Below are 25,581 nucleotides of genomic sequence, written 5' to 3' on the forward strand. Positions count from 1 at the left end.
TATATATATATATATATATATATATATATATATATATATATATAATAATTATTATATTTTATTTTAACAGTTTACCACGTTTTTCCTTTGCAGATAATTGAGGTACACATCAATTACTCTTCTTCAGAGCTTCTCGTCTAGTCCCAGAGTTCGTGCGATTATCACCAGTCTCACGGTGAGTTCATTCAGACTCACTACAGCATGGCTTACAGCTTCCACACTCACTCTTGCAATTGCAATCTTACTGCAGTTATTTTTCCACCATTCCCAAATAAAGACCATTGAGCTCAGAAAGTAACTTTTATTAACAATATCATGACAGTCACATTCAAACATGTCATTCAAAAGATGTATGCTGACCAATCAATTTACAGACAACTAATGGGCATTAAAAAAACAAAACAAAAAACCTCAATATACATTGTGTAAAGGGGGAAAATGTTATAGGTAGGAGATTATTACCAGAGGAATGACCCAACAAAAACACTTCAGTCTTGAACAGAATACATACAATAGCATTTAAAAAAAAGTATAGGCATAATTCTTAAAAATTTGTTTCATTTACATATTATTCCATCAGCCCTACATCAGCCTCCTCCTGAAAAAAAACAACAACATTCACACAGATAGCAAGGAAACAGAACAATTAATTGAAGGAAAAAGAATATAAGATTTAGTTCATGGCCCACATTGTCAGATTTTCAAGCATAGCACCCCAAATAATAATAATAATAATAATAATAATAATAATTATGTACCAGCGCAAGACTTAGTCTTTAGTAACAAGCATGTAGAGGTAAAGCAGCACAAATATTACAGAATGGGTGGGTGAGGGAGACAAGACAAATAAAAACCTCAAAACAAGTTCAAGGTTAAGATAAAAAAAATGAGGTGAATACAAAAGATGACAAAATCAACAGAAAATAAACAACAAAAACAAAAACAAAAACAAAAAAAACTTGGAAGTGCGGTCTTAGTTGGAGCTTAGCGGCTGGGTGGCCAATGTGCGATTCAGTAGATGAATTCTCCTGGCACCTCCTGGAGGGCTGGGAAGGACTCTTCGAATTTGAAGCGCTTTGAGATGGCCTTCTGTTCTGGGGTCAAGCCCTCCTTTTCTGAGGACTGCCGGCACTGGCCCAGAGTGTAGGCAGACATGACGAGGAGCTCCTCCGTCACTCTGCCTTCCTCCTCCTCTTCCTCCTCCTCAGTGTGCTGGGAGGAAATCCCTGTGCTGACTGGCTCAGGGATGGAGGTGATGACACTCTTCAGCTTCACAGTCTCCTTTGCAGCGTTTTGCTCATGTGTTTGGAGCCATGGGTGGTTCAGGCACTCCTCAGCAGTGGCACGGTTCCTGTGCAAACAAAATGGAGTCTGCTTTGAATACACATTCTAATGCACCGTTGACATTTATCCAGCCAAGGCTATAGCACCAAGAGCAATAACACCATTTCAGCCTAGCCTTTTAAACATAGCCATGCTCATATTGTATTGATCTGGCTAGCCATGAGAGATGGGTTCATCTGCATGATCATTCTTCATACTTGGGGTCCTTGATGAGCAGAGACTTGATGAAGTGGACAGCAGCTTTGTCGAGTCGCTGTAGCTCTTCCTCTGCATAGCTAACATTAATCTGGGAGATGTTCAGGAAGGTTTCTTGCTTATCCTCCCCCAGGAATGGAGAGATGCCCGTCAACATCACATAGGCAAGGACACCAATACTCCTACCACAGAGAGAAAAATGAAAACACCAGGTGTAAGCACCTGTCACATTATCACGCCCAGTCAACGCTTTTATTGAAAAGGTTACCAAGCAACTTATGGAATGTGGTAGTTTACATACTGACTTTTCATTAATAGCATAATTCTGTGCCTGCTTGGTAGAGAAGACTCACCACATGTCAGTGGCTGTGCTTATTGGCTCATAATTCAGAACTTCTGGGGCTGGACAAAACAGAAAAGAATAGATTTTTCCTTCCATTTCTCCCATTTGACATGTTTGTTTCATTTATCACAATTGTGTTGAATGTTGTGTTGAACAGCATGACCTACCTACATACTCTGGTGTGCCCATGATCTCTCTGATTTCTTGGCTATTGCACATCATCCTTGACAGGCCAAAGTCCACTATCTTAATGTCCCCAAGAGGGTTGTCACTGGTCAGGAGAATGTTCTGCGGCTAGAGAGGTTTTCAAAAAGGACTTATCAACAGGACAAGTCTCTAGGGAGACTGATGGAAACTGCATGCAAAATTAAAATGGGCAACAGGGTATTTGCTACTAGAGTCTTTGTTATAGTTTGTCCCTGCATTATGATGCCATTGAATACTTGCATAATACTTTTAGTTTGTTGATTCTATTTGAATATAACAACCTTTTTATGTAGCACCTTTAGCAAACAGCTGCATTTTCAACAATTGACCACTAGGTGGACCCCTGCATCAAAGTTTAATCGCAGTCACGTTTTTAAAAGTTCCAACACAATTTTAAAACCTATAATCACAGCATTTCCATTGTAGCATTTCCTAATGCATAATTAAATCAACCACAACACTACAAATAAATCAGTGGTAATCTAGTGTTCTGGTCATTCACCTAACAAATGCCCATTACCTTGAGGTCCAAATGAACCACATTCTTGCTGTGAAGGAAAGCAACGCCCTCCAGGATCTGTCTCATCAGCCGCTTCACATCCTCGTCTTTAAAGGCCTCGTCCCTCTCTGCCACACACTGGTTAAAGATCTCCCCACCGGCAGCACTGTACACACACACACACACACACACACACACACACACACACACACACTTTTTTTACATTGGTACATAAGCATTCGTCTTACCTTCACATTCTAAATGTAAAATAAAGCATTTGTTTTTCCAGTACTTTTTTTGAGTTTGGACTTAGACTTCAGTTTATAGCTAACTCTAGCTTTATATAGTCAGATTAGTTATATTTCACTTTCGTCTTGAGACGAGAGATGCATTTATTGGCTCAGGGTCACCTGGTAGTTTCTCCTTCGAAGGTATGCAAGCTGCTCAGTGATATACCCTTGAAATATTACCATAGAAAAGTAAACAAGCCTTATGATAATCTGTTCTCTGTCACATGTCCTGCACCCTGCTTCATCATGGGTGTCTGAGCTTGCCCGGGAGAGCATGGATAACCTCAGACACATGGCTGAATTTGGTGAAGTCTATCTATAGCCCTACACACTGCTTTCTTTTGGTGTGTATTAGTTATTGGCTATCTTGGGAATAGATAGATTGAAGAATAATCATACTACAGTTCAGCACAGATGCAGATAGAATGAGACAGACAGAGACATTTGTTTGTGAAATCCAAATGGTCAAAAATTAAATGTCATTCCTATGTGACTCATATGGTTCTGTTCTTTTATGAAGCAAACTCGTATGTTTATAGGATTGCACATACACCTGAAAGGACTGCACACGTATTTTCCTCTTATGTTGCCTGTAATCCAATTCCACCAGCTTCTCTCTATGACCCTGACCCAGTCGATGGCTGTGACAGCAACATGTTATCACAGCATGTGCAATTAGCACACTGAACCTTGACATAAATGGCCATTTCTCCATAATAAATTATAGTTTATAATAAATTATAGTGTATAGTATATAATTATGTAAAGCAACCAGAGCAGTCTTCAGTTCCTCCAGATGCATCTGCACTTTGATCAATGAGTGGAAAACGGATTCTAGGGCAAGGAGCTACACTCCCACACAAGATTTATTAGTTAGCTATTTGGGCCAATTTCACAAAGTCATGAGTTTGTCCCAAAATTTGTATTTAGAGCTGAGATGGTGATGAATCAAAATCTTTAAATGTAAATTCTTTCAAATAAACTAATACGTTTGGCTGAGCACAGTATGGCTTTGTTGTTTAATGCATAATGCTAAAACTAGAGGTATTTTACAAATGGAACCCATTTAATATTTTTAAAAAATTTGGTTAGTAACTGACAATTCCGTATGTTCAGCAAGCTTATTCTTGTGACATCACTGTTTGAAAAAAATTACTCCTGGCTTGTCAGTAGTATTGACTCCTGATTGGAGCCTTCAAACCAAGTAGAAATGTCAATATTAGCTAATGAAGTAAAAACAGTGTTTTAGGAGAATAAGCATGGAGTGTGAGTAACTGGAATCCTTTATGTGTCCTTGCAGTTTGACAGAGTTAAACTTACTAAAAGAGCTTAAATTCATATCCTAGTCTCATGAACATAAATTCAGGTCAAAACAGTTGACTGTGAGAGGAGTAAAACAGGCGCAGTCTTAAAATAGATTAATTTCAAACACGAGTCAGAGTTGCCTTAACTTTTATATGAAGAACTGAAATGTACTCTAGTATTTATCAAACAACAGAAAAGCAGCCCTGCTACGGCCCTCCCTAGAAGACAGACGGCTGGCAGGGAAAAGCCATTAGCACTGGGGCAGCTGTTGATCGTGATGTGTTTCAGTGCTGGCCGCTCTCTCTCTCTGCTCTCTAAAGATGCAGAAAAGGCAAAGGCTCCAGTGGAAGGCCACAGTAATTATAGCTGAGAATGCCAAACCTTAAGCCTCTCAGCACCAGACTGAAAGGCAGCGAACCCTGGGGTCCAAGAACTATCTAGCAAGTAGTGCAAGCTTTATTGTTATATAGAATAAAGTTCCAGCAACTGTTACATTAAATATCAAATTGAAGCAGACTTGGAGGAGCCCTTCAACAAGTTTAAAACAAGTATGTTAAGTTTGGTGAGAATGAACCAAGTTGTGTCATATTTTTCTGGTTTGGTGAAAATGTACATGAATCAACATGACTTACGACATGTGCGACATATAAACAAATGTTAATGAAAAATGTGTCAATCATAATGGGTTTTGCATGGACACCATTTATGCTCCTCTTTTCAAAACAAAACAAGTGAGTTAGTTTTGCATCAATGGCCATTGTAACGCACCCCAGAGGCTGATTCACACCAAACTTCGCAAGCCTCTAGGGAATGTAATGCCATTACCATGTGCCATATTTGGACAGGATCTGATTATCCTTACTACAATTTTAAGCAATTCAGTGTTGAGAAGATCCACCCACAATTATTTGTCATGTAGCATCTACACTGTTTTAAAAATTTGACATTTTTTAATAATGATTTACTTTAACATTGAGACTAATTTTGTGGTAATTCATTGAAACACCTAGTTTGAAAAATAGTTTTAAATAATTGGAAACTGCAAAACATCTAAAGGTTTAGAAAAAACACTTCAAGAGGCAAAGTCATCTGGCTCATACAGTTGCATCTGATCGCAAGACTGCATCTGATCCCAAGGATGTTTCAAGTAGAATGACAGACCAGTATAAGTGTTTGAAAGTGTTTGAGTAACACCCCCCAGTGGGCAATTCACATGAAATTTGAACATATGCAATTTGTCTTAAGAGTGCATGCTTCAACGTACCATTCAAGCTTTGTGTGGATTGGACAACTGAAAGTCAAATGTTTGCTGAATGCTGGTTGACCAAAGGTGCCCATCATTTCGTGGATATAGTTTGTGCAAGATTTGCATATATAAGATGTCTACCACAATCTCAATTTGGGACCATTTCTTGGCTATTAATAGTGCCATTGAGAGATACAGGTGCATCAAAATTATTTCCTTTCCTCAGACAGGTGGGGTGCCCACCTGGGACGTTTGGTGTCATTCCATGAAAGCATTAATGAATTGGAGCCATATATGCACAGTACTGACAACTGAAGCTTCACCCCCTGTATTGGCATCTAGAAACTATGTACAGTCATGGCCAAAGGTTTTGAGACTAGCACAGATTTTGGTTTTCACAAAGTTTACTGCTTCATTTTTGGTATGGTAACATTTGCATTAACTATAGATTGTGAAGAGTGATCAGATGAATTGCAATTAATTTCAAAGTCACTCCTTAATCACAAAAATAACTGCAATCCAGCCACTGCATTTCAGCCCTGCCACAAAATGGCTTGCTAACACCATTCAGTGATTTTGTTAGCTCAGGATGTGTGTTAACGAGGACAAGGCATCTGATCACGCTGTCATGCTGATTAGAAGAGCAGACCGGTTGCTTTTAAAGGGTGGTGCTTGAAATTTACTTTTGTTAACCATGGTTACAGCCAAGGAAACATGCGCAGTCATTTCACTGCATCAAAAGGGCTTCACAGGCAAGGAAATTACTGCTTGCAAGATAGCACATAAATCAACCATTTATAGATTCATCAAGAACTTTAAGGAGAGAGGTTCAATTGCAGTGAAGAAGCCTTCAGGGCACCCATGAAATTCAAGTTAGCACAAGGACTGCCTCCTAAAGACGATGCAGCTACGCGATCGGGTCGCCACCAGTGCAGAACTTACTCAGGAATGGCAGAAGGCAGGTGAGTGCATCTGCATGCACAGTGAGGCAAAGGCTTTTGGATCAACTGTAAGCACTGATTAGGCAAGAATGGGTTGTGGGTATTCAAAATTTTGCCCAGAAGCTGATATCTAGCACTTCAAGGCGAATTGCAGAAGTCATAAAAAAGAAGGGTCAACACTGTAAATATTAAGGTTTTGCTTAAACTGTATGTTTCAATAAAAAACTTTTACTTTCTTACATATTCAGGTTTGAGGTTTATTAATCTTTTGGATTGACCAAGAGCACTGCAGTTGTTCCATAATAAAATGAATCCTCAAAAATAATACAGGCCTAATAATTGTGCATACAGTGTAGGCCATCACCAAAGAGCATGACCAATACTAATCTGAGGGCACATTCTATACATGAATGTACATGCACTCACAATATAAGGGCTGTTTTTGTGGAAAAAAATGTCTTACAAAGAGGGCCAAGCTTTTACCAGCTAACTGATTACTAGAATCTGCTGTTCACTGTTAAATGACTACAGAATATTCAGCCTTTCAGACCAATTAATTATGTAGGGTTCATACAACTCCTAGATATGGACATTTTGCTGGGAGTAAACCAGCTAGAAATTGTTGAGATGATTATAATAAACTCCATTGCTGAGCTATAGGCAGCAACAATCTTATCAATGAAGAATGACAAAACATTTGGTTAAATTTAGGAAAGATATGCAAAGTCAAAAGTTTCAATATTAACATTTTGTTTGTGGTAAAGGAAAATATAATTACCAAACACTATAGGGAAGGTAATTATGTTGCAAAATGTGTAGGAACTTGAAAAATAAACTCTCTACTTGTATTTCTAATACGAGATGCAATCTATAATTTCTTCTTACATTTTTGACTTGGGAACTTGAATGTGCATGTTAGAATATTTTCTGTGAATGAAAATTCTCAACTTTGAAATTTGTGCACTAGTACTGCTTCAATTCAACTATTTAGCATTAAGCAGCTAGAATTGCTTCATGCTTGATCTGGTTACCAGTGCTCAGGTTCTCAGGTTTTTTCTCCCCTTTTTGTTGTACAAATATCAGCGTCTTTGATTAGTCATCAATTACATCTCATCCCCACTGCCCTGCCACTGTTCTGATCTCTCAGTGAAGCAGTACAAGTGCACAAATCAGTTTTGCAACAAGTCTAGTAAGAGAATGTTGAATAAATGTTGTGCCGTCATGCTTCTGAGGCTGCAAGCTCGAATTTGTGGTTATAGAGCCAAAAATGTGTGTACAAATAGTTGTACTTATCTAAATATTCATGCACACATTTATGACTTTTGCTATTTGATGACATTTAAAAATAAAAGATGAGAATATTTTCTGCATTCAGATTTTATTCTACAAGCTACAGTAAACATATATTACTAAAATATTGAGCTCTAAAGAATTGCCAGTATGTCCTCTGTGGGAATATATATATCACATGGGTACAACCATCATAGTGTACCACATCCTGACACAGCAACGTAAATGGAAGAGCCTGTGGGTTGGGCAACTGTGCAGGGCTGGGCTAAATGCAGCTGTAGCTGGGCAAAACCTTGCAGTTTGTCAGTGTGGCTCATATTCGGGTATTCCCCACCCAGGCAAAAAACTCCTGGACTCTACACCCACTGCATTCTTCTGGGCAAGGCCAGCAGTCTCCATAAAGGCTCGAATATCACCTATAGACTACAGTTGTTCTGCTGCCTCACTGTGTAGGAAGAAACAGCTGAAACAAAACGCTTAGGCACTGTGCCTGCAGTTTATGAACTATGTACCTCCATCATGAGTATGCGGCTTTAGACAGCACCATCTGCAAAATGCAGAACATTAATGAAATAGAGGCAGATGATGGTGTTTCCACCAACTTGAGCAGATTTTGCTTTTATAAATCTGAATCTTACCACGGTTTAGCTAGTACGACTAGGGCATTGTGACTCTGGATTCTCTGCATTTCTGCCTCCCTTTCTGTGTGTGTGTGAGTATCTGCCTGTATGAACAGTGTATTTACCTTTTACATTTCCCATACTGAAGAAATTGACTGCTCATGGATAAACTTTAAAATGACCTTATAAAGCATTTTTGTTTTGCTTAGCATATATTTTCTGTAACAGAATTAATGCTCTGGATAGGTTGAGATACAATATCCATTATTCCATGTATTCCCAAATCAGTGGCAGAGGCTTGAGAGAAAAACTAACTGTTTTTATCCACTCATATTTCTTATTAAGAAATAAAAAGTCCAAACCAGCTACCTCATTTCACTATGAACTAAAACTTAATGACTGACCTATAGTGTATAACACTGAATATTCACTCACCACCCACTTTATTAGAAACACAGATTTATTAGAAACACGCTATATCCACACAAACACACTTCAATTAGCAATACTCCCAAACTAAATAGGTATATATGCAAGTATATAAACACTTCTCTAAAGGGGACTGGTAACACTACTAAGGATCAAAGCACTGTCTACACTTTAAAGATGTAGCTGTACACCAAGATTCCATACTAAAATAAGTGTTGCGTGGCTTGAATACAAGAAAGCATTTGACTTAATGCCACACACCTGGCTATTGAATGCCTAGCTCTGTATCAAGTCACTAAGACCATAAGGGGCTTCATCCAGAACTCAGTGGAACACCAGACGACAACTCTAGAAAAAACAGCTCAAGAACAATTGCACAGGTGACCATAAAATGTGGTATATACCAAAAGAGGATGCACTGTCCCACTACTGGTCAGCATAGGTTTGAATCTTCTCAGCCAGAACATCAATAAGAGTGGGTGAGGATACAGACACATAAGCAGATGCCTCCTGTTCATGGATGGCATCAAGACAGAAAGTGACAAACAGGACATAGGAATGTCATTCAGGCTGGAGTGTTGCCGGCTGATGGTAAAAAGAGGAAAAGTGATCAGGACAAAGGGAACTGAACTTCCACAAGGCTGTATAACAGACCTGGCCGACAGCTACAAATACCTGGATTCTCCAGTAACATGAACCATGAGGCAAATACGAGAAGGATAGCAACATCCATGTCCCTCCATAGGGTAAGGCTGGTCCTCAAGTCAATTGAATGGGTACAATAAAATCAAAGCCATAAACACACATATCCTGCCAGACATAACACACCCAGCAGCCATTATAAGATGGCCAAGAGAAGAGCTGGAAGCAACCAAATTCAAGACCTTAAAAACACCACAGATAGCAGAAGTAACTGACATAAAATCTAATCAGTGATTGGAAAAAGCGTAACTAAAAGGTTAGCTCAGAGTCATTTATCATGGCAACATAGGATCAAGCACTAGGTCAGTTGAAGCAGGGAGACAAGATTCAAGATGCAGACAGTACAAAGGCACCTCCGAGGCAATCCAGCACCTATTAGCAGGGTGCAAGATGCTGGTAGGAGATGCACTGAGAGACACAGACACAATCAAGTAGTAGGGATCACATAAAGGTTTGCTGTGTTAGTCTTGTAAATGTTTAACTTCATGTTGCGTTTTTACATTTCACTTTGTCCAACTCCATGTGGACAGGCAAACACAGGCATCTCAATTGTTAGGTGATTTTTTTGTATATATACACAGTATGCAAGGTTGACTGGTTGGTGTTTTTTTATAACATTTTTTTTTTTAGATGTTGCACATCTAGAACATAATACAATTTATAGATATGCAAGACACCTATTGTTATCCATAATCACTGTATAAGTCTTACATCCACTATGTTTTATTGTTGTATGCTTTTATATTGTACATTTGTGTTGTATGTCTTCAGTTCACACACATACTCCTTGCTGCATCCTCTTTATTTTTCTTGTTGCCATCAAATGGGGACTGTAATAGCAATGATGAACTAACCAGACATCATGACAAGAAGAGAAGATGCAGAAAACAGCAGTGATAACGTGGCAGTCCCAAGTGATAGAAACATTCAAAAAAAGGAATATGAGAAAGTGGAAAAAATACTAGAGACTGAAAGAATAAACAGAGACAATATGGAAGGTTAACACCAAAGTTGTGACAGCTGTGCCCACTGTCTGTAACGGTCCAGTCAATCCAAGTACAGCAGATCACAATCCCAGGAGCATCAAAAATACTGCACTACACCCTCAAACTCTCACCCCAATCAAATGACCTCTATATGAAGTAGTGAGTGTAAGTATAAGGTACATGCTTATAATATGTGGATGGTTACTGCAATTTATAGTACACAATCACACAAATGGCACAAAACGCACTATATTTCACCAGAACAATGACACAATGACACACACACACACACACACACACACACACACACACACACACACACAAAGTTCTTAATGAAAAATATTCTAAATTCACTAGTCACAGGGGCTGCTAGTACACAAGTGGAGCATATGGCCGAGAGGTACCGGAAATGAGCACATTGAAGAAGGGCTATCCCCCCGGCTCTAAGGATTAAAGCTCTCACTTGCTCCCCTTCCATTTTGCCTCCCTTGGCTGCTCTCCTCTCTCTCTCCAGGCTGCTGGTCACGGTCTGGACATTCATGTGCTCCTGCAGAGCCCATTGACATTATGAACTCCCAGCTGGAGCCCTTGGTGCAATGAAGGCATGTTCCTAAGCCCAGCCTGATGAAGCCCCCCTCCCCACCCTGCAGCCAGCCATCCACTGTTTACTATGAATAGCCTTCTATCATTGAGGTCTGACCCTTATCCAAAGCCACCTCCCATCCTTCCTCTCTACTCCCCTAAATCACACACTGCCCCAAAATATTCAACTTAGAGGAGGAAGGAGTTGACAACCAGCTTTTTTTTTTTTACATTCTCATTAGCTCTTATTATTCAATCTTCATGGAAATAAAGGGCACTTCATTCTACCTTCTTGAACAAAACCAAGATAAAAAGCAAACAAAACAGGCTTCTGCCAACAAATGTCCATTTTACGATCTAGGGTTTTAAAACCAGGAAACAGCCAAAGAACAGCAATATAAGGACATAAGATTATATACGAATTCAAGGAACAAGCAAAGCATATGACCAATGAAAGAAATATAATCACACACACACACACACACACACACACACACACACACACACACACACACACACACACACACACACACACAAAATTTGGTCCTAATGGTACAACTGAGCGATTACCACAACTTTCTGATTTTCTGATTTACCCTAAATGGCTCCACTTCATTATGAGAAGTTGAGGTTGGGCTGCCCTTGGCCTTGCCTTAAAATTCTAATCTAGTGAGCTAATCACTTATCCTCTTAATGTCTCCCAAGGATCAGTCTAAAGCACTGTACTTACTGTATTGTCAGATGGCTTCACAATGATGACTTAGTTGCTTAACTTGGATTCCTGAAGAGCAGGGCTAAAACAGAACATCATCCAAAAAAAAAAAAAAAAAAAAGTGTGGTAGTTACTTGTATTTCTGGTATTTAAGGTGTTCTAGCTTGTCTTTAAAGATTAGAACCAAGTATTAAATAGAACGTTAATGTACTGATTTGGATTAAAGCAAAGTTGCATCTTTATCGTATGCTAAAAGTACAGTACGTACAGTTCCTCAAAGAACTGTGTCTTACAGCTAAACCACTCAGCTAAGCAACTCCATTCATAGACAGTCTTAGTTGATTTGAGCCGGCTTAACGACACCAGTCCAACATGGTGATTACAGATCCACCCACTTCATTTGTCAGCAATTTCAGTGTAGGTTTAACTTACTTTCTCAGTGTACTCCACCTCTAGGTTAGTTAAACAAAAGGCAGTAAAGTGTTTTCATGTTTAGTTGCATAGGTGCAAGCCTGAATGCTGCTGGACCTGTGTGTTCATGCTTAAGACAGTGCTGAAGGTGCCTCCTGATGGCGGGGCTCAACCTGAACACAGCACGTTACCTGCAGTGAGGCCCTTTCTGACTCAGACCCCATAGCTGAGCCCAATTAAACATAAATGTAATGGCTAAAAAAGAGAATGAGTGATTGAACAGCTGGCAGATAGAGGGCAGGCTGCATGTATTACAGGCAGAAGCAAAAAGCACATTCATTAAAAAGGTTTCACATCATATTAAAAGAGGAATAGCATCTGTGTCCCCACAGATTTTCACAAACACACACTTTACAATAAGCTCTCCCATTCATGCACACACACCCACACCCCAATGAGTGGATGACAACTGAGTACTTTCAGCAAATCTTAAAAGTATACTGCTAATCCCAGATTTTGCCTTTTCCTGCTATATTCTAAAAATCTATAGTGCCAGTACAGTCGGCCATATAAAAGGTACCCTAAATAAATTCCAGTTAAAATATTTCAGTGAGCGGTTCTCATCAGAAAGTCAGCTGCAGCTGAGGAACGTTTGTGAGGGTGGGCAGGCAGACTATGGCCTTGAACTTGAGCCAACCAAGTGCATGCCATTTACTAGTGGGTGAGAGGAAATGAGTGACCCAGCTCTGAGACAGAGGAGCTGAAAGAGGAATGCTACCCAGCTCTCCTAGTCTTGCAGTAGAACAGGTGCCAGGGGGATCACAGATGGTACTGCAAACACATCAGAGGCCTCTATGGACACATACAACAGACACGGAGCTTGCTCTGCAGTAAACACAAGCAAGCTATGCAAACACCTTCCCTTTCGTTTAGACATGTACATTGCTCATTTATGATCTTGCATTTCATTTTATCCTCTTTTCTCTCACACTCACCATTATATTAAATTACACACACACACACACACACACACACACACACACACACACACACACACACACACACACACACACACACACACACACACACACACACACACACACAATAAATAAATGATTTAAAAGACCAAAGTAAAATCCTGAACTACATTTTGAGTTGAATTGTGTAGTGGTATGAACATAACAGATTTGATGCCAGAAAACTGTCACCCACTTTATACAAAAAGAAAAAAAAGTCTGCAAATGTATTGTGCTTTCCATGATACAAAGAAGCTAAGAAATCAGACCAGCTGGGTTGGAAGCTCATTACTACACAGTTCTATGATAAAATCTTCAAATATTCCTGCTGTAAAAATCATGGGCAAGGGAAATTCTAATGATACAAGAGCTGCACCACAAAGTGAGCAGTGTGGGAATTGGTTCCTGTTTCTAGAGCCTGGAGATGCATTGTCCTTCAGCTCAGAGTGTTTGTGACTATGAGGGAACCCAGTATGCCAGTCAGTTCCAGATCACATTATCTGAGTGAGTCCACCACTGCCCCTCTCTCAAGCTATGAAGAGGGAGCGTTTATCCCAGGGTGTGTGTGGGACGAACAGAGGGTATGCTGTGTGTTCCTGGAATATCTCAGTTCACTGAGGCTTACCCGTGCATTGCCCTGGGCTTTACAGAAGGACTCTTTCACATTTTACTCTCTCTTCTCCATTTCTTTTTCGCCTTCTTTTCAGCTCCATCTTCTCAGTCATGTGATTCAATGTCTCTGATTCTCTACACCCATCTTGCCCTCTGATTCTAGATGATTCTCTCACTTTATTGCCTTCATAACTACATACAAATTATACATATTTAAAGCCTTCAGTATTTATCCAACAGTAGATGAGGTCCTGCTTTTCAAAAATGTATTAAATTTAGGTCACTGCACAACTTGCATTTATCATCATATGATGATGTGGCATTCGTTCAGTGCTGAAATGTGTATTGACATAGCTATGCCTGGAAACAGTGAATCAACAGTGAATTCGCCTCTGCTGAATCAAAAGCAACCAAAGCAAACACAGTCTGAATTCAGAGGTTAAGTCGTACCAGCCATCTGTGTGTGTGTGTGTGTACTCACAACTCCAGCACGAGCACCATCTCGCTGGGCAGCTCGTAGACATCATGGAGACTGACCACTCGTTGGCAGGACGCAGCCAGCTCTAGCACGGCTATCTCATGAATGATCTCTGTTCGACAGTCCTGTCCCTTCCTCCTCTTCCTCATGAACTTGGCAGCATACTCAAGCCCGGTGCTCCTCTTCACACACTTCTTCACCACTGCAAACTTCCCCCTGAGAGGGAGGGAAGGAGGGAGACAGGGCCAGGTGAGAATAAAGAGTGAATGTCTTGATATAGATGACCAAAAGATGGTTACTGCATTTAGCTGACGCTTTTATCCAAAGCGACTTACAAATTATGACTGAGTACAACTTGAGCAATTGAGGGTTAAGGGCCTTGCTCAGGGGCCCAACAGTAGCAACTTGGCAGTGGTGGGGCTTGAACCAGCAACCATCCGATGACAAGTCAACTACCATAACCACTGAGCTACACACTGCACTGCAAAAGTGTGCTATACAATACTATATAGCAGCTATACAATACTACTATACAATAAGTGAAATTAAATGAGACAAAACTGCAGGAACTGCAGGGTTGAAGGTATTGAGAACTACTAGAGATAGTCCTGATCCGATATCACATACCAGAATGGGGCCAATGCTTTGCAGTGCTTTGCAGCTGTGCAATGCAAGTAATAACAACCAGTTAGTTTTATCAGGCTACATGATAACAGCTGGGCTTTGTTTGAGCAGTTTATACACCACTGTAGAGTATAACTGTAGCGTTTTCTTTCCATTAATGACTAAAAGCTGTTATGTTCAAATGCAAATATCCATGCGCACACACACACACACCCCTCCTCCCCTCAACCCCATGCTACAGACATTCACACTCAGCAGTCGTCACTCGATGCTGCACTTTCAGAGCATGCCTTATGCTCATCCTCAGACACATATGACGAGGGCCATGATAGCGCTTCTCATTCCATGTTAGCAATGGAAGGTGTTTGAATGGGCTGGCATAACATCTACACCTGGGTGTACTGGATACATTCCTGCAAGCCCCATCACCAGCCTCACACTGTGAGAACTCAGCTGGTCTCTCCATTTCATCTTAAAGGAAAAGCAGAAATAGCTGATCCAGTTGACTGAAGGCTCTGTTGTATATATTAATATATTAATCATGTTCTAGGAACAAGAGGAAATTTAGCTTATTAATATTTGTGGGATGGATAATGAGACTTCCACTGTCCAGTGTAATTATGTCCTAGGCAGGAGTGGATGCTCAGTTTAAGGTGGAGACTTCTTATATTTCCATGGAGACAGCAAGCAACACTGTACAAGTAAATCTTATATCTTATAAAACTTGCTAAGTACTGGGAATACAGGCAATGGCTGAATAAATAAACAAATGAACAAACGTACATTTGTATTTGATTTTCAATATTTTATGACTTAAATGTACTGATTTTATAGAGTACAAATTATATAGTGTACAGATAGGTTCGTCTCAAAATACAAATTTTATTTCAAAACAAAAGACTGTAAAGTACCATGACCTAGTGTTCTCAGCATCAGTCCTTAAAAAAATAGTACTGGTGCATTCCCCAAAACAATTAATTAATTAAACTATAGTACAGAGCACAGCACAGCACAGCACAGCATAGTGCCTTATCTTGATGCATACTGGTAATCTATCTGCTTAACTCCTTGCAGAACTGGATAAAAAAAAAAAAAAAAATGGTGCTGCAAGAAAGCATCCAAGCTGCAGTGGCTGCAGACGGTGTGCATGTCCCTGTCAGGCACTGGAGTGAGCTTCAGGCACCACAGGAAGCTCTCCCATGTTCAGGCACCACAGGAAGCTCCCCTTCATGTTCAGCCCAATTCTGTCCAGCTCACAATAGATTTACTACATACAGCTGGTGCTGACTTCTTTTTGCGGAAAAAGAAAAGAAAAAAGGAAAAAAAACACTTTTTAAAACTTTGTCAAAGGTGAAAACAAGGGGAAATGTATGTGCAGAACCTAAATTTACATGTGCAGTGTTAAGATGAACACATGGTTTCTACAAGGAAGGTAAAAATGTTCGTTAAATGGGATTTTAAAGTGTTACATATATTAAGAAATGTAAAGAAATCACACATTTTATCTTTTAGCCAAATAAATAGGTTAGCTGGATAAAGCTGTTGACCACTGCCTTAAACTCTACTCGTGTATGTATATATTTCTGCCTTGTTTTGAGAGGTATTGCTGAATGTCACAAACCTCAAATTCTTCAAATATCTGATTTTAGTCAATCTTTATTCTATTAGTGTCAACTTCACCACCCCTAGCTCCAGTTGTGTGCATGTCCCCTGAAGCTACCCGGCAGCAGACATCAACACTGGCTAATAATAGTTAGCATTGAGAACCAAGTGCAAGCAGACCACTCCCTAATCACTCTGATTGAGGCTAAGAGACTTAATGGAACCTTCTGCCTCTTTGAAAACATAATAGGCTTTCATTGTCCTTGACTGCAGCACTGCACTATACCTTAATTCCTACAGCGGTGTGCTAATCTGGACCCTGCTGCTCGAGACTACTTCTTAAAAGCAAGAATGCCCAGCATGCATGTAGAAAAGGAGCATCTCTGTACATAAAACCTGTGAGAAGTCCACAGCTGTCCACTCAAGGCATGGCAACCGGTATGCAGACCTCTTTGGTCACACAGCGAGAATAATTTTGATCTGAGGTGGAATGTTACAAATAGCTTGATTTTATGGTCAGCATTAGCAACAGAGCTATGCAATGCATGAACAATGTGGCAATTATGAAGCAGCCACTTGTAGCAGAACTGGGCTTAACCAACAGAATAAAGACTATCAAAGATGTGATTTTAAATAACATGCAATGATATGAGGGAGATATTTAACCAGCTATGACTCACCTATCATCATGAGACACTCTAAATTAAAAGTGTGGTTAACCAGTCTTGAGGGACTGCAGGCAAAAGGTTCAAGAGTGCTGGAAAGGCAGGCTGAGATTCTGCGCCTAAGACTTTAAAAAGGGCCTGCAGCATCACATAGACAACACCCTGAAAGAGATGGCTTGTGTGTGTGCAGCATCAGAATGTGTGCTGTGGAGCTGGATGGGTCACATTTAGAGCAGAGGCTCTAGGCCAAGATGTCCAAAAGCATTACAAAAAGGCGCTATTAAAAAACAAGCATTTAATGTGACATTCATATGAACATTTTATTATCCCTGTGCTATGATGCTTTAGGAAACTTATATGTGTCTATTTACCCCAGCTTTATAGCAGTGAACAGGCCAAAAGCATTTTCCTTTTGCAGTTAGAAAGTAAACTCTGGAATATTTGCTTGGGAACTGTGCTGCTTTAGCACTTGGCTCGGGTTCTGTCTAATAACCTAAAGACAGGTTTCTTTCCTCTCACAACTCTTTAAGGATGCCATGCTGTTCCGTGCTCTCCACTGAAGTGGCACACATCGTCAGCAGAGCATTTAATATAGAATAGGGCAACTGGCCAAGGACCAGATTTGTTAGCTTGCCCAGAACTGAGACTCCATTTCACCTCATTAATGAAAATTCCAAGGAGAGCATCATCTGATGTTCTTTAAAGTCAAAATGCAATACACAGCGAATATGAATATTATTAGCAATATAAAGAATTAATTCTTATTTAAGATGTCATAAAATACAGCAATAACTTGTTGAAGGAACTCATTTGCCAACTCCTAATACCTTTCAGCTATGCACTGTTTGGACAGAAGACTTCTGACAGCTTTCAAACTTAGAAGAGCACTGACCTCTACCCTCAAGTAAAGGTGGTCACAGGGTGACAGCTAGTCTCAGAGTGAACTTTAAGGATGCTGACAGATGGATTCCTTAAGCTAGAGGCCAAACAAGAAGTCTTTGACAGGGATGTGTTAGAGACATGATGTCAGGAAGTAGACATTCTGACACCATCCAGCTGAAGGACACACTTCATTTACACGTTCTGGAGAAAATCACTCAAAGAGAAGTGGCACATAACATCCACAAATGTACAGCTACAGTACATGTGACAGAGCGATCCAGGCCATGTATCTCAACTAAGAATTTTAGAGATTTAATGGCGTCGTCTACTTCAAAATATCATGAAAATAAATAAATAAATAAATAAATTCACTGTGAACTTGTAAATCCCTGTAATCTAATCTTAAAGACATGGTACTCAAGGCGCTCAACAATAAAGGAGACATGTTCTGATGATCTGACCAGGGGCAAATCTACACCCTTCACATACACTGTACTTGAGTAAAGCAAGTAGCGGTTAGAGGAAAAAAACATGTCAAAATGAAAATGTATTTATTACACTGTACACCAACACGTTCTTTCATTACATTTTACAATTTTATCTGCACTGTTACAGACATTCACTTGCCTCTAAAAGGGTGAAAAGCAAAAATCTCTTCCATATTCAAACAAAAGAAAGAGAGTGGGTACTTCTTTCATTGATGGATGAGTGAACTCGCACTTTACCCAAATCGTAATTCAGTGAGCTTGCGCATACTGTGTCCACATCCAGCAATATGCTGCTTTTTATACTTGCACTAAGAAACAGCTTAAGTAAAGAAGCAAGTGTAAATACACTGACAGAAGTTAAAGGACCTCATTTGAGGAACAAAAAACAAAAGGTATGTCTAACGTCCATTTCACTGTAAAGGTAAAATGCTCTTAGACTGAAACCATAGGCCTGTTTACTCAGTGGCTATGACACAGAGAAGTAATGAACTCCGACATGTGACCTCAGCACAGAGTGATACGTTCCTATTCACATGGTCTACAGGCACACATTTTTTGAATACTTACGAAGAAGGCATTACCTCATTTATGTCGCTGGGTACACAGTTGTTCAGCCTGTCTCTTTTTGATACATGGTGGTAATACACAAAAAGGACAAATTGCTTATTTCAAGGGTAAACTTCATTACCTCCAAATCTCAAGTCAACTTCAGTAAATTGAATGACAGGAATGACAGAATGAGAAATTGCTCGCAATCATGCAAAAAATCAGTTGTGCAAATCTCCAAAAGCAGTTAGAAAGTCTTGTTAATAATAATAATAATAATAATAATAATAATAATAAGATCCTGTGCAGAGTCAACAAAGTCAAACGTGACATTTCTCTGTGTATCTTGTTTTCTGTGAGGTCAATTGTAAGCAGGAAGTTGAGCAGACATAATTGGACTTCCTCAGCAATAGAGAGGAAGTTTAAGCAGTGCAGTCTCAGCCACCCAATGTTGGGCACCATAACTTCTTTCTGATACTTGGGGAGGAGGGAGCTCACCAGGCAGTCCTCCATAATAAACTGGGCTTTCACACGGCTGCCCCTTCACCCTCCGGCTGTTACCATGGTGCGCCGCAGATGTTGCCATCGGGGCCCAAGACCCAAACAAAGTGAGAAGTGGTGCAATGATGTCATGGTATCCTTCTCAGCTGTCAAGCCCGAGACAGAGACCCTTTCTACAAGAATGAGGGTGCAAGGATGGGGTTCCGAAACGTGACGGGAAGCAGGGGAAAGAAAGGGGGCCTGTGGTGAAAGTAAAAAGGGACCCACGCCGCACACATCCGACAAGCTCTCAAGCTCAATCTGGACTAGTCCAGAGATTTCGCAGGGAGGGTGAGACATTTTCAGCTGATGACATGCCACTTCAGACCATGACCAGACTAGGAGGAGTACAGGCAGTAAACAAATCCCTCCAAAATAACTCTGGAGTGTCTGTACTTTAATTAATGTTGACAGAAATTCTTCTTTTATGAACAGCCCTTGATGGGTCAGATCTTTGGAATGCTCTGTGAGAAATTGGTCTCAACAAAGAAGCTAGGAAGATGCTTAAAGTTTTTCCACCAGCACACTATATTCCTGCAAAAAGATGAATATAATTTCAAAATTTCAAAAGGTTTAAATGCCTGCAAAACTGTAACATTGGACTGAAAACATAGGACATACTATTATGTCTAAGAATCAAGAAAATTTATAAAGTTCTAATTAGCACACAGTGGTACTTATCCAATGACTAGAACTATGAAACACTGCAATAGTCACAGTCTTGACAAATAACTTGCATCAGGAGTTCTGCAAGGATATTTGGATTGGGTACCAAATGCCATTTGGTTCTGTGTTCCCTGTGCAAAGGATAAAGCTGTACATTAGGGATTGCAACTAATAACAGGCAAAATTGACTAAAATTGACGACCAAAGTAGTTGCCAACTGATTTATTTGTCGATTAGTTGGTGGCTTGTATACACTAAAGTTTAGCTTACTGGAGTGAACAATAGTGCAATGGCAATACCTTCAAAACCAAAAACCTCCAAGTGTGGCATGTCAGTCTTAACTTGAGCAAAAAGGTTGTGAACTGCAACATTTGTAAAACTTGTTTGGCATGGGAGACCATCAGTTATGCGGGAGCATCTTGAAGAGGAAGCATATCAGCTCTCTGAATGATCAATACTTGTCTCAGTGAATTAGTTAGTTAGCTAGAACATAAGAGAGAGCGACACAGGAATAGGGATAGCAGTAACTCAATCAGTGGGTATTGGGTCAAACCAAAAAAAATAAATTCCTGAAACAGAAATAAACTTTACATTATTCCCATAGGAACTGTAATAAAATGCCTGTGAGGGCATTAACTCCAATGAGTTTAATCCAAAGCATTCTCAGCTTCTGTACTGGCAAAAGTTTTTTTTTCTTTGTATGTTAGATAAAAGTATTGCCCTAAATTTACATTCTTAAACCTTGCATAGTTGTCATGGCAATGTGTACGTACAGTTGGAAAATGTGTTGCTGCTGAATGCACAAAATTACTTCTTTTTTTGATAAATTATGTATGCACAATGTGGGTAGCATTCGAGCAAATTTAAAATTTACTGATTTGTTTGCTCATATTCGAACTTGACTTTTGGGGAAAAAAAAGCGTGACAGCTCTTAATAAAATCATACCTTTATTTACTGTGAAACTGGACTTTGAAGTGTGTTCTAAAGGAATGTTCCCCTTCTATGTGCATTTATATATGGAAATAGCATTCTAGAATCAAGAATTCACATTTCTGTGCTCGCCTTGTTCATTTCTTTAAAATTTAGATGGATGGTTTGATCTAATTAAGTGAAACTGCGTTAATTTATTAGATTTTATTCCTGCTACATTACTTACCATGGCTTTAAGTACAGACAGGAAAAAAACTTTGGATTAGGTTACTTTTGTATCAGGAAGAAAACTACAAAGCACACACATGTATATTTAAACGAAGTATTATCTTTATTGAATTGACTTATTTAGCACATGCCTATAACAACCTCTAGCTATATTTAAAATCTGATGATACAAAGAAGATTTAAAATAAGACGAATTGATTAACTGTGCAACCAATGATCCGAATAGTTGATTAGTCACTAGAATATTCGATAGATTTCAACCACTGAAATAGTTTTTAGTTTCAGCCCTACTGTAAATCATACAACATCACAGCACTCCCGACATTAAAGTCTCCAACAGTAAAGTAAAACTTAGCTATCTGAAACCTTCTCCCTTTCCTTACATAAGAGGATAGAAAAAAGGATTTTTGAACAGACAAGTTTGTGTTTACATTGGTAAGCAAGGCCATATTTTTAGACGTGTGAATCAATTTAAGCTAGTAAATCACTTCTTAGGCAATGCAAATGAGTTTAATAATTGGAGAGATAGGACAAAGCTCATGTGGAACACTGGAAAATAAGCACAGATATTTCACTGGTAAACTCAGTCAGGTTTTTTTGACTGCATCTTAGATTCTAAGTACTGCTAATGGATTCAAATGACAGGCTGCAATTTACTGCCATGTGACCAGCAGCGTAAGAACTTTGGAACGTTAGACATGGCTGGATAAGGGCTCACCAAAATGTTTGCACACAAAATTATACATCTCAATTTACAAAGAATTCTTATCTCAGATCAGATTAGACCAAGTCTATTCTGTGACTTGGAGAATGTGGTCCTAGTTCCCACACTCATTATGCAAAGGTGTTTTTGAGTTAACAGTAGTGCACAACAGTAGTGCACTGGACCTGATCCGACGAGACTGGGTGTTCCCTAAGCAGTGGAATGCAGTCTGGCAGCCCTGCAATTATCCATATTTGAGCATCTAGAAACCACGCAGCTTCTCTCATTTCATCTCCCGCTTTGTGTACAGTGGGATTCATCATGGCAGAGCAGAATTTTTCCACCAGTGCACAGGCAGAGGCCAATGGCTAAATAAAAATAGTTAATACCTCATTAATAATTTATTCCCAAATGTTTTAAGACAAACTAATTCCCATATCTGAAAGTCACTGTGTAATTATATCCTATTCTTTTAATGCAGTTCTGTTCTTTTAAATGTTTTTTAAGGTTTTGGTAGTAATACCCTTGACCTAAAGGCTAAAGTCACCATGAAGCCTAACCAGGTCTGACAAATTACATTTTTCAGAATACCATAAACCTGCTTGAGGTGAGCCTGAACATGGGCAAAATATACATTAGAATTCTTATTAACTTTGCACATTACTGATCCTTTATAGTATGGTTGAAAAGATGTGAATTAGTCCAATCCTTTGAGCAAGCCACGAACCTAGACAGTTTATCCATTCTTACATATCCCTCCAGGAATAAGCTTACAAAATTATTAAACAATGCCAACAAGATTATTAAACCACATTACAAGAATTATAGTCCATAATTTAAGACTATATTTGTTGTAGGCTACATCACAACTGCTAGTCTAAACCGACATGATATAAATTAAACTGAACTGTTCAGTGATGTGTGGGAGTTAAAAAGATTTAGAATTAAACAATATAGCCTATATTACAAGGAGACTTGCAGCAGCAATTATTGTTAATGTAACATATGCTTGTCTGAAAAACAAATGCTTAAATGAATCACTTTCCAGCTGTGGCTTTGTCTGTATAACATGACCCCTGTTGTGAAGAACATATTGCTAGAAATACAAATTAATACAGTAATGGACATACTTATTTATGATGACTGATATTTTCTCTTTTACCTGCTATGGTTAAGGAAAGAGATTTAATTCTCATGACCCACTAAAAGCTGTTAGATTGTTCTCATGAGTAGGCCTACATTCTTCATGATATAAAAATGACTAACTATAATGCTTCTGTGAAATAAGAGCCATCCCCATTTCTTTAGAAGGTACTGAAATCCCAATCTGAAACATTCAACCGTGCATGGCCAACCAAGCAAACAAAACCAGGGGAGCCAATAAATACACTTGGTTCATGACCTGTTTCAAGTACTCAAGTTTACCTTTGGGGAAACTGGACTGCAAGATTGGCAAACCTGGAGGCCGTAGCATATCAATGTCAAGAAAGTTTCCTCAAGCGTTGCCCTTTCTCCTGCCTTACTCATCTCAGTAACAGTGTTCTAGCTCACTAACAAAATCCAGTTGGTTACATCTTTAAACCTTTATCCACTGGTGTGTGTACAGCCAGCTAATGGATCCAATAACTATAATTTATTTGTTTGTGGAGATGCTTCAGTATGTAGGCCTAAAGATACAAATTTGCATCGAAAGCCTTTATGCATCATCTTCAAATGTTTGTCTCTGAATCTCAGATACATGTGGATTCTGCCTATTTTGCACTCAAAGCTCCTTAGGCAAAAAAAAAAAGACCCACCAACAATTACACAGACAACTGGACTTCACCTGTTTGTAAACATAACAGATAAGGTGACCCATTTAGGTTATCAGTCTTAAAATATTGATTTGCCAATACAAGTAGCTCAGACGCCTCAAGAATTCAGATAGTTTCAATATAGAGTCAGCTGAGGTAGCAGAGGTGTAAATTTAGGCAAAAGTTAGGAAAATGTTTTTAGCTTTCTATAGCCTACTACATAAACTGATAAACTGTTACTGACTTGTTGTTGTTGCAACTTTTTTAATCTGGTTCTACAAAAAGCAGTATATTAAAAATGACTTGAGAAGCTGAACTGTATTCTCTGGTATGAAATTTCATCCCTCCCTACATGAGCAAAGAACAGCTGCTTTGGTAGAAAACCGAAGTACTAACTTAACAATACTGACTCAAATCATATCTTGGATTGATCACCCTGTCTGGAAGACAAAAAGTTTGTAATCGGACAATAACAGCCTACACACATTTTGATAAATGCCTAAAGAATCGAGTCAAAGTTACATTTAAAAACAGCTCTGCAACAGATAGCAAAGAAGAGCCTGGCATGACTATAGAGCTGGAGGACTTGCAAAATCAAACATCAGAAGGTGCGATGATTATGAAATGCAAACTCATGAATACCGAATGCACAAAAGCGTCCAAGGCAACTCTGACAAGACAACACAGACAGAGGGTTATACCACACACGGTGCAAAGCTGCTTTACCCGTGTTAGTTAGCTAATTATTTGCATACCTGCCCAGTTCTTTTCCCGGTATGAGATCGTAGTGCTCAGTGAATGACTCGGTCTTGATGATGCTTTTGATCTCGCAGAGTAAACCGGAGCGGTTCCGATTGGATTCAGCAGTTTGACCGTGGCACCATGTTCGGTTCCGTGCCTCGGAGGTCCGAGCCGGACATTCGGGAATCATAACGGTAGCTTAGTTTGGACAACTCAATGCACGGCTTGTTTAACAAAGATGTGCTGTCGAAACCTACTTTTCAACTAGCCAGACAGCCAACAAGATTTAGAGAGCTTTAATTATATTTGTAAAACTAGCTGGAAAGTTCTCCCACGGTACCTTGCTAGCTAGGTTAGCCAACTAGCTACTACTAATGGTAACGTAAATGGCTATACTGGAAATACAAGACAGCCTTAGGGTTAGCTAGAACAATAGTCGTCGAGTTTTTCGACTTAACGAGCAATTAATTATTAAAATGCCACTTTATGAAAATCGAAAACTGAAACTTTCATCTTTGTTTGAAGTTTTTCGTAGCTTGCTAGCCTGAAACAATCTGATGGGTTCGTCTGGGAACTCTGGTTTTTCTAAGCCAGCAAACTCGCTTTGATTTCGGTCGCTGTGGTAACAGCTTTGATTGACAAGTCGATCATCCAAGTAGGGCGGCGCTTTTTGTAATGGGGTTTCCCTGCAGGCACTGTGCCAAGATTTAAAATTTAAATTATTTGAAATACCTTTAAAGAGTTAACCTTTAACATACACATACATATAATTTAATGGTGAGTTTGGATATTTTAATGTATGTGAAAATTAAAACGATGCCCACTGACATATATGATTTTAAGTATTATAAATATTTTAAATGTCATTCAGTAACAGCAACCTTATATCGCAAGCGTCTTGCAATTAAACCCCCTGCTGGTAAGATACGTAACGACGAGATATATCTACTTATCCTGCTGCTAA

The 25,581-nt window shown here is 39.3% G+C and overlaps 1 protein-coding gene across 1 annotated transcript; it reads right to left on the bottom strand.

Moving 5' to 3' along the window:
- Positions 1 to 287: 287 nt before the first annotated feature.
- stk17a (serine/threonine kinase 17a) lies at positions 288 to 25,201 on the bottom strand. Its single transcript, XM_027005928.3, has 7 exons — positions 24,632 to 25,201; positions 14,212 to 14,424; positions 2,610 to 2,754; positions 2,050 to 2,176; positions 1,893 to 1,941; positions 1,542 to 1,721; positions 288 to 1,351 (listed from the first exon to the last, which is right to left on the bottom strand). The coding sequence occupies exons 1-7, from the start codon at positions 24,805 to 24,807 to the stop codon at positions 1,012 to 1,014; spliced, it is 1,230 nt and encodes a 409-aa protein (XP_026861729.2). The 5' UTR covers positions 24,808 to 25,201; the 3' UTR covers positions 288 to 1,011.
- Positions 25,202 to 25,581: the final 380 nt, after the last annotated feature.

This window comes from Electrophorus electricus, chromosome 14 (genome assembly GCF_041902795.1).
Source record: "Electrophorus electricus isolate QZ-2024a chromosome 14, ASM4190279v1, whole genome shotgun sequence".
In the NCBI taxonomy this organism is placed as follows: Eukaryota; Metazoa; Chordata; class Actinopteri; order Gymnotiformes; family Gymnotidae; genus Electrophorus; species Electrophorus electricus.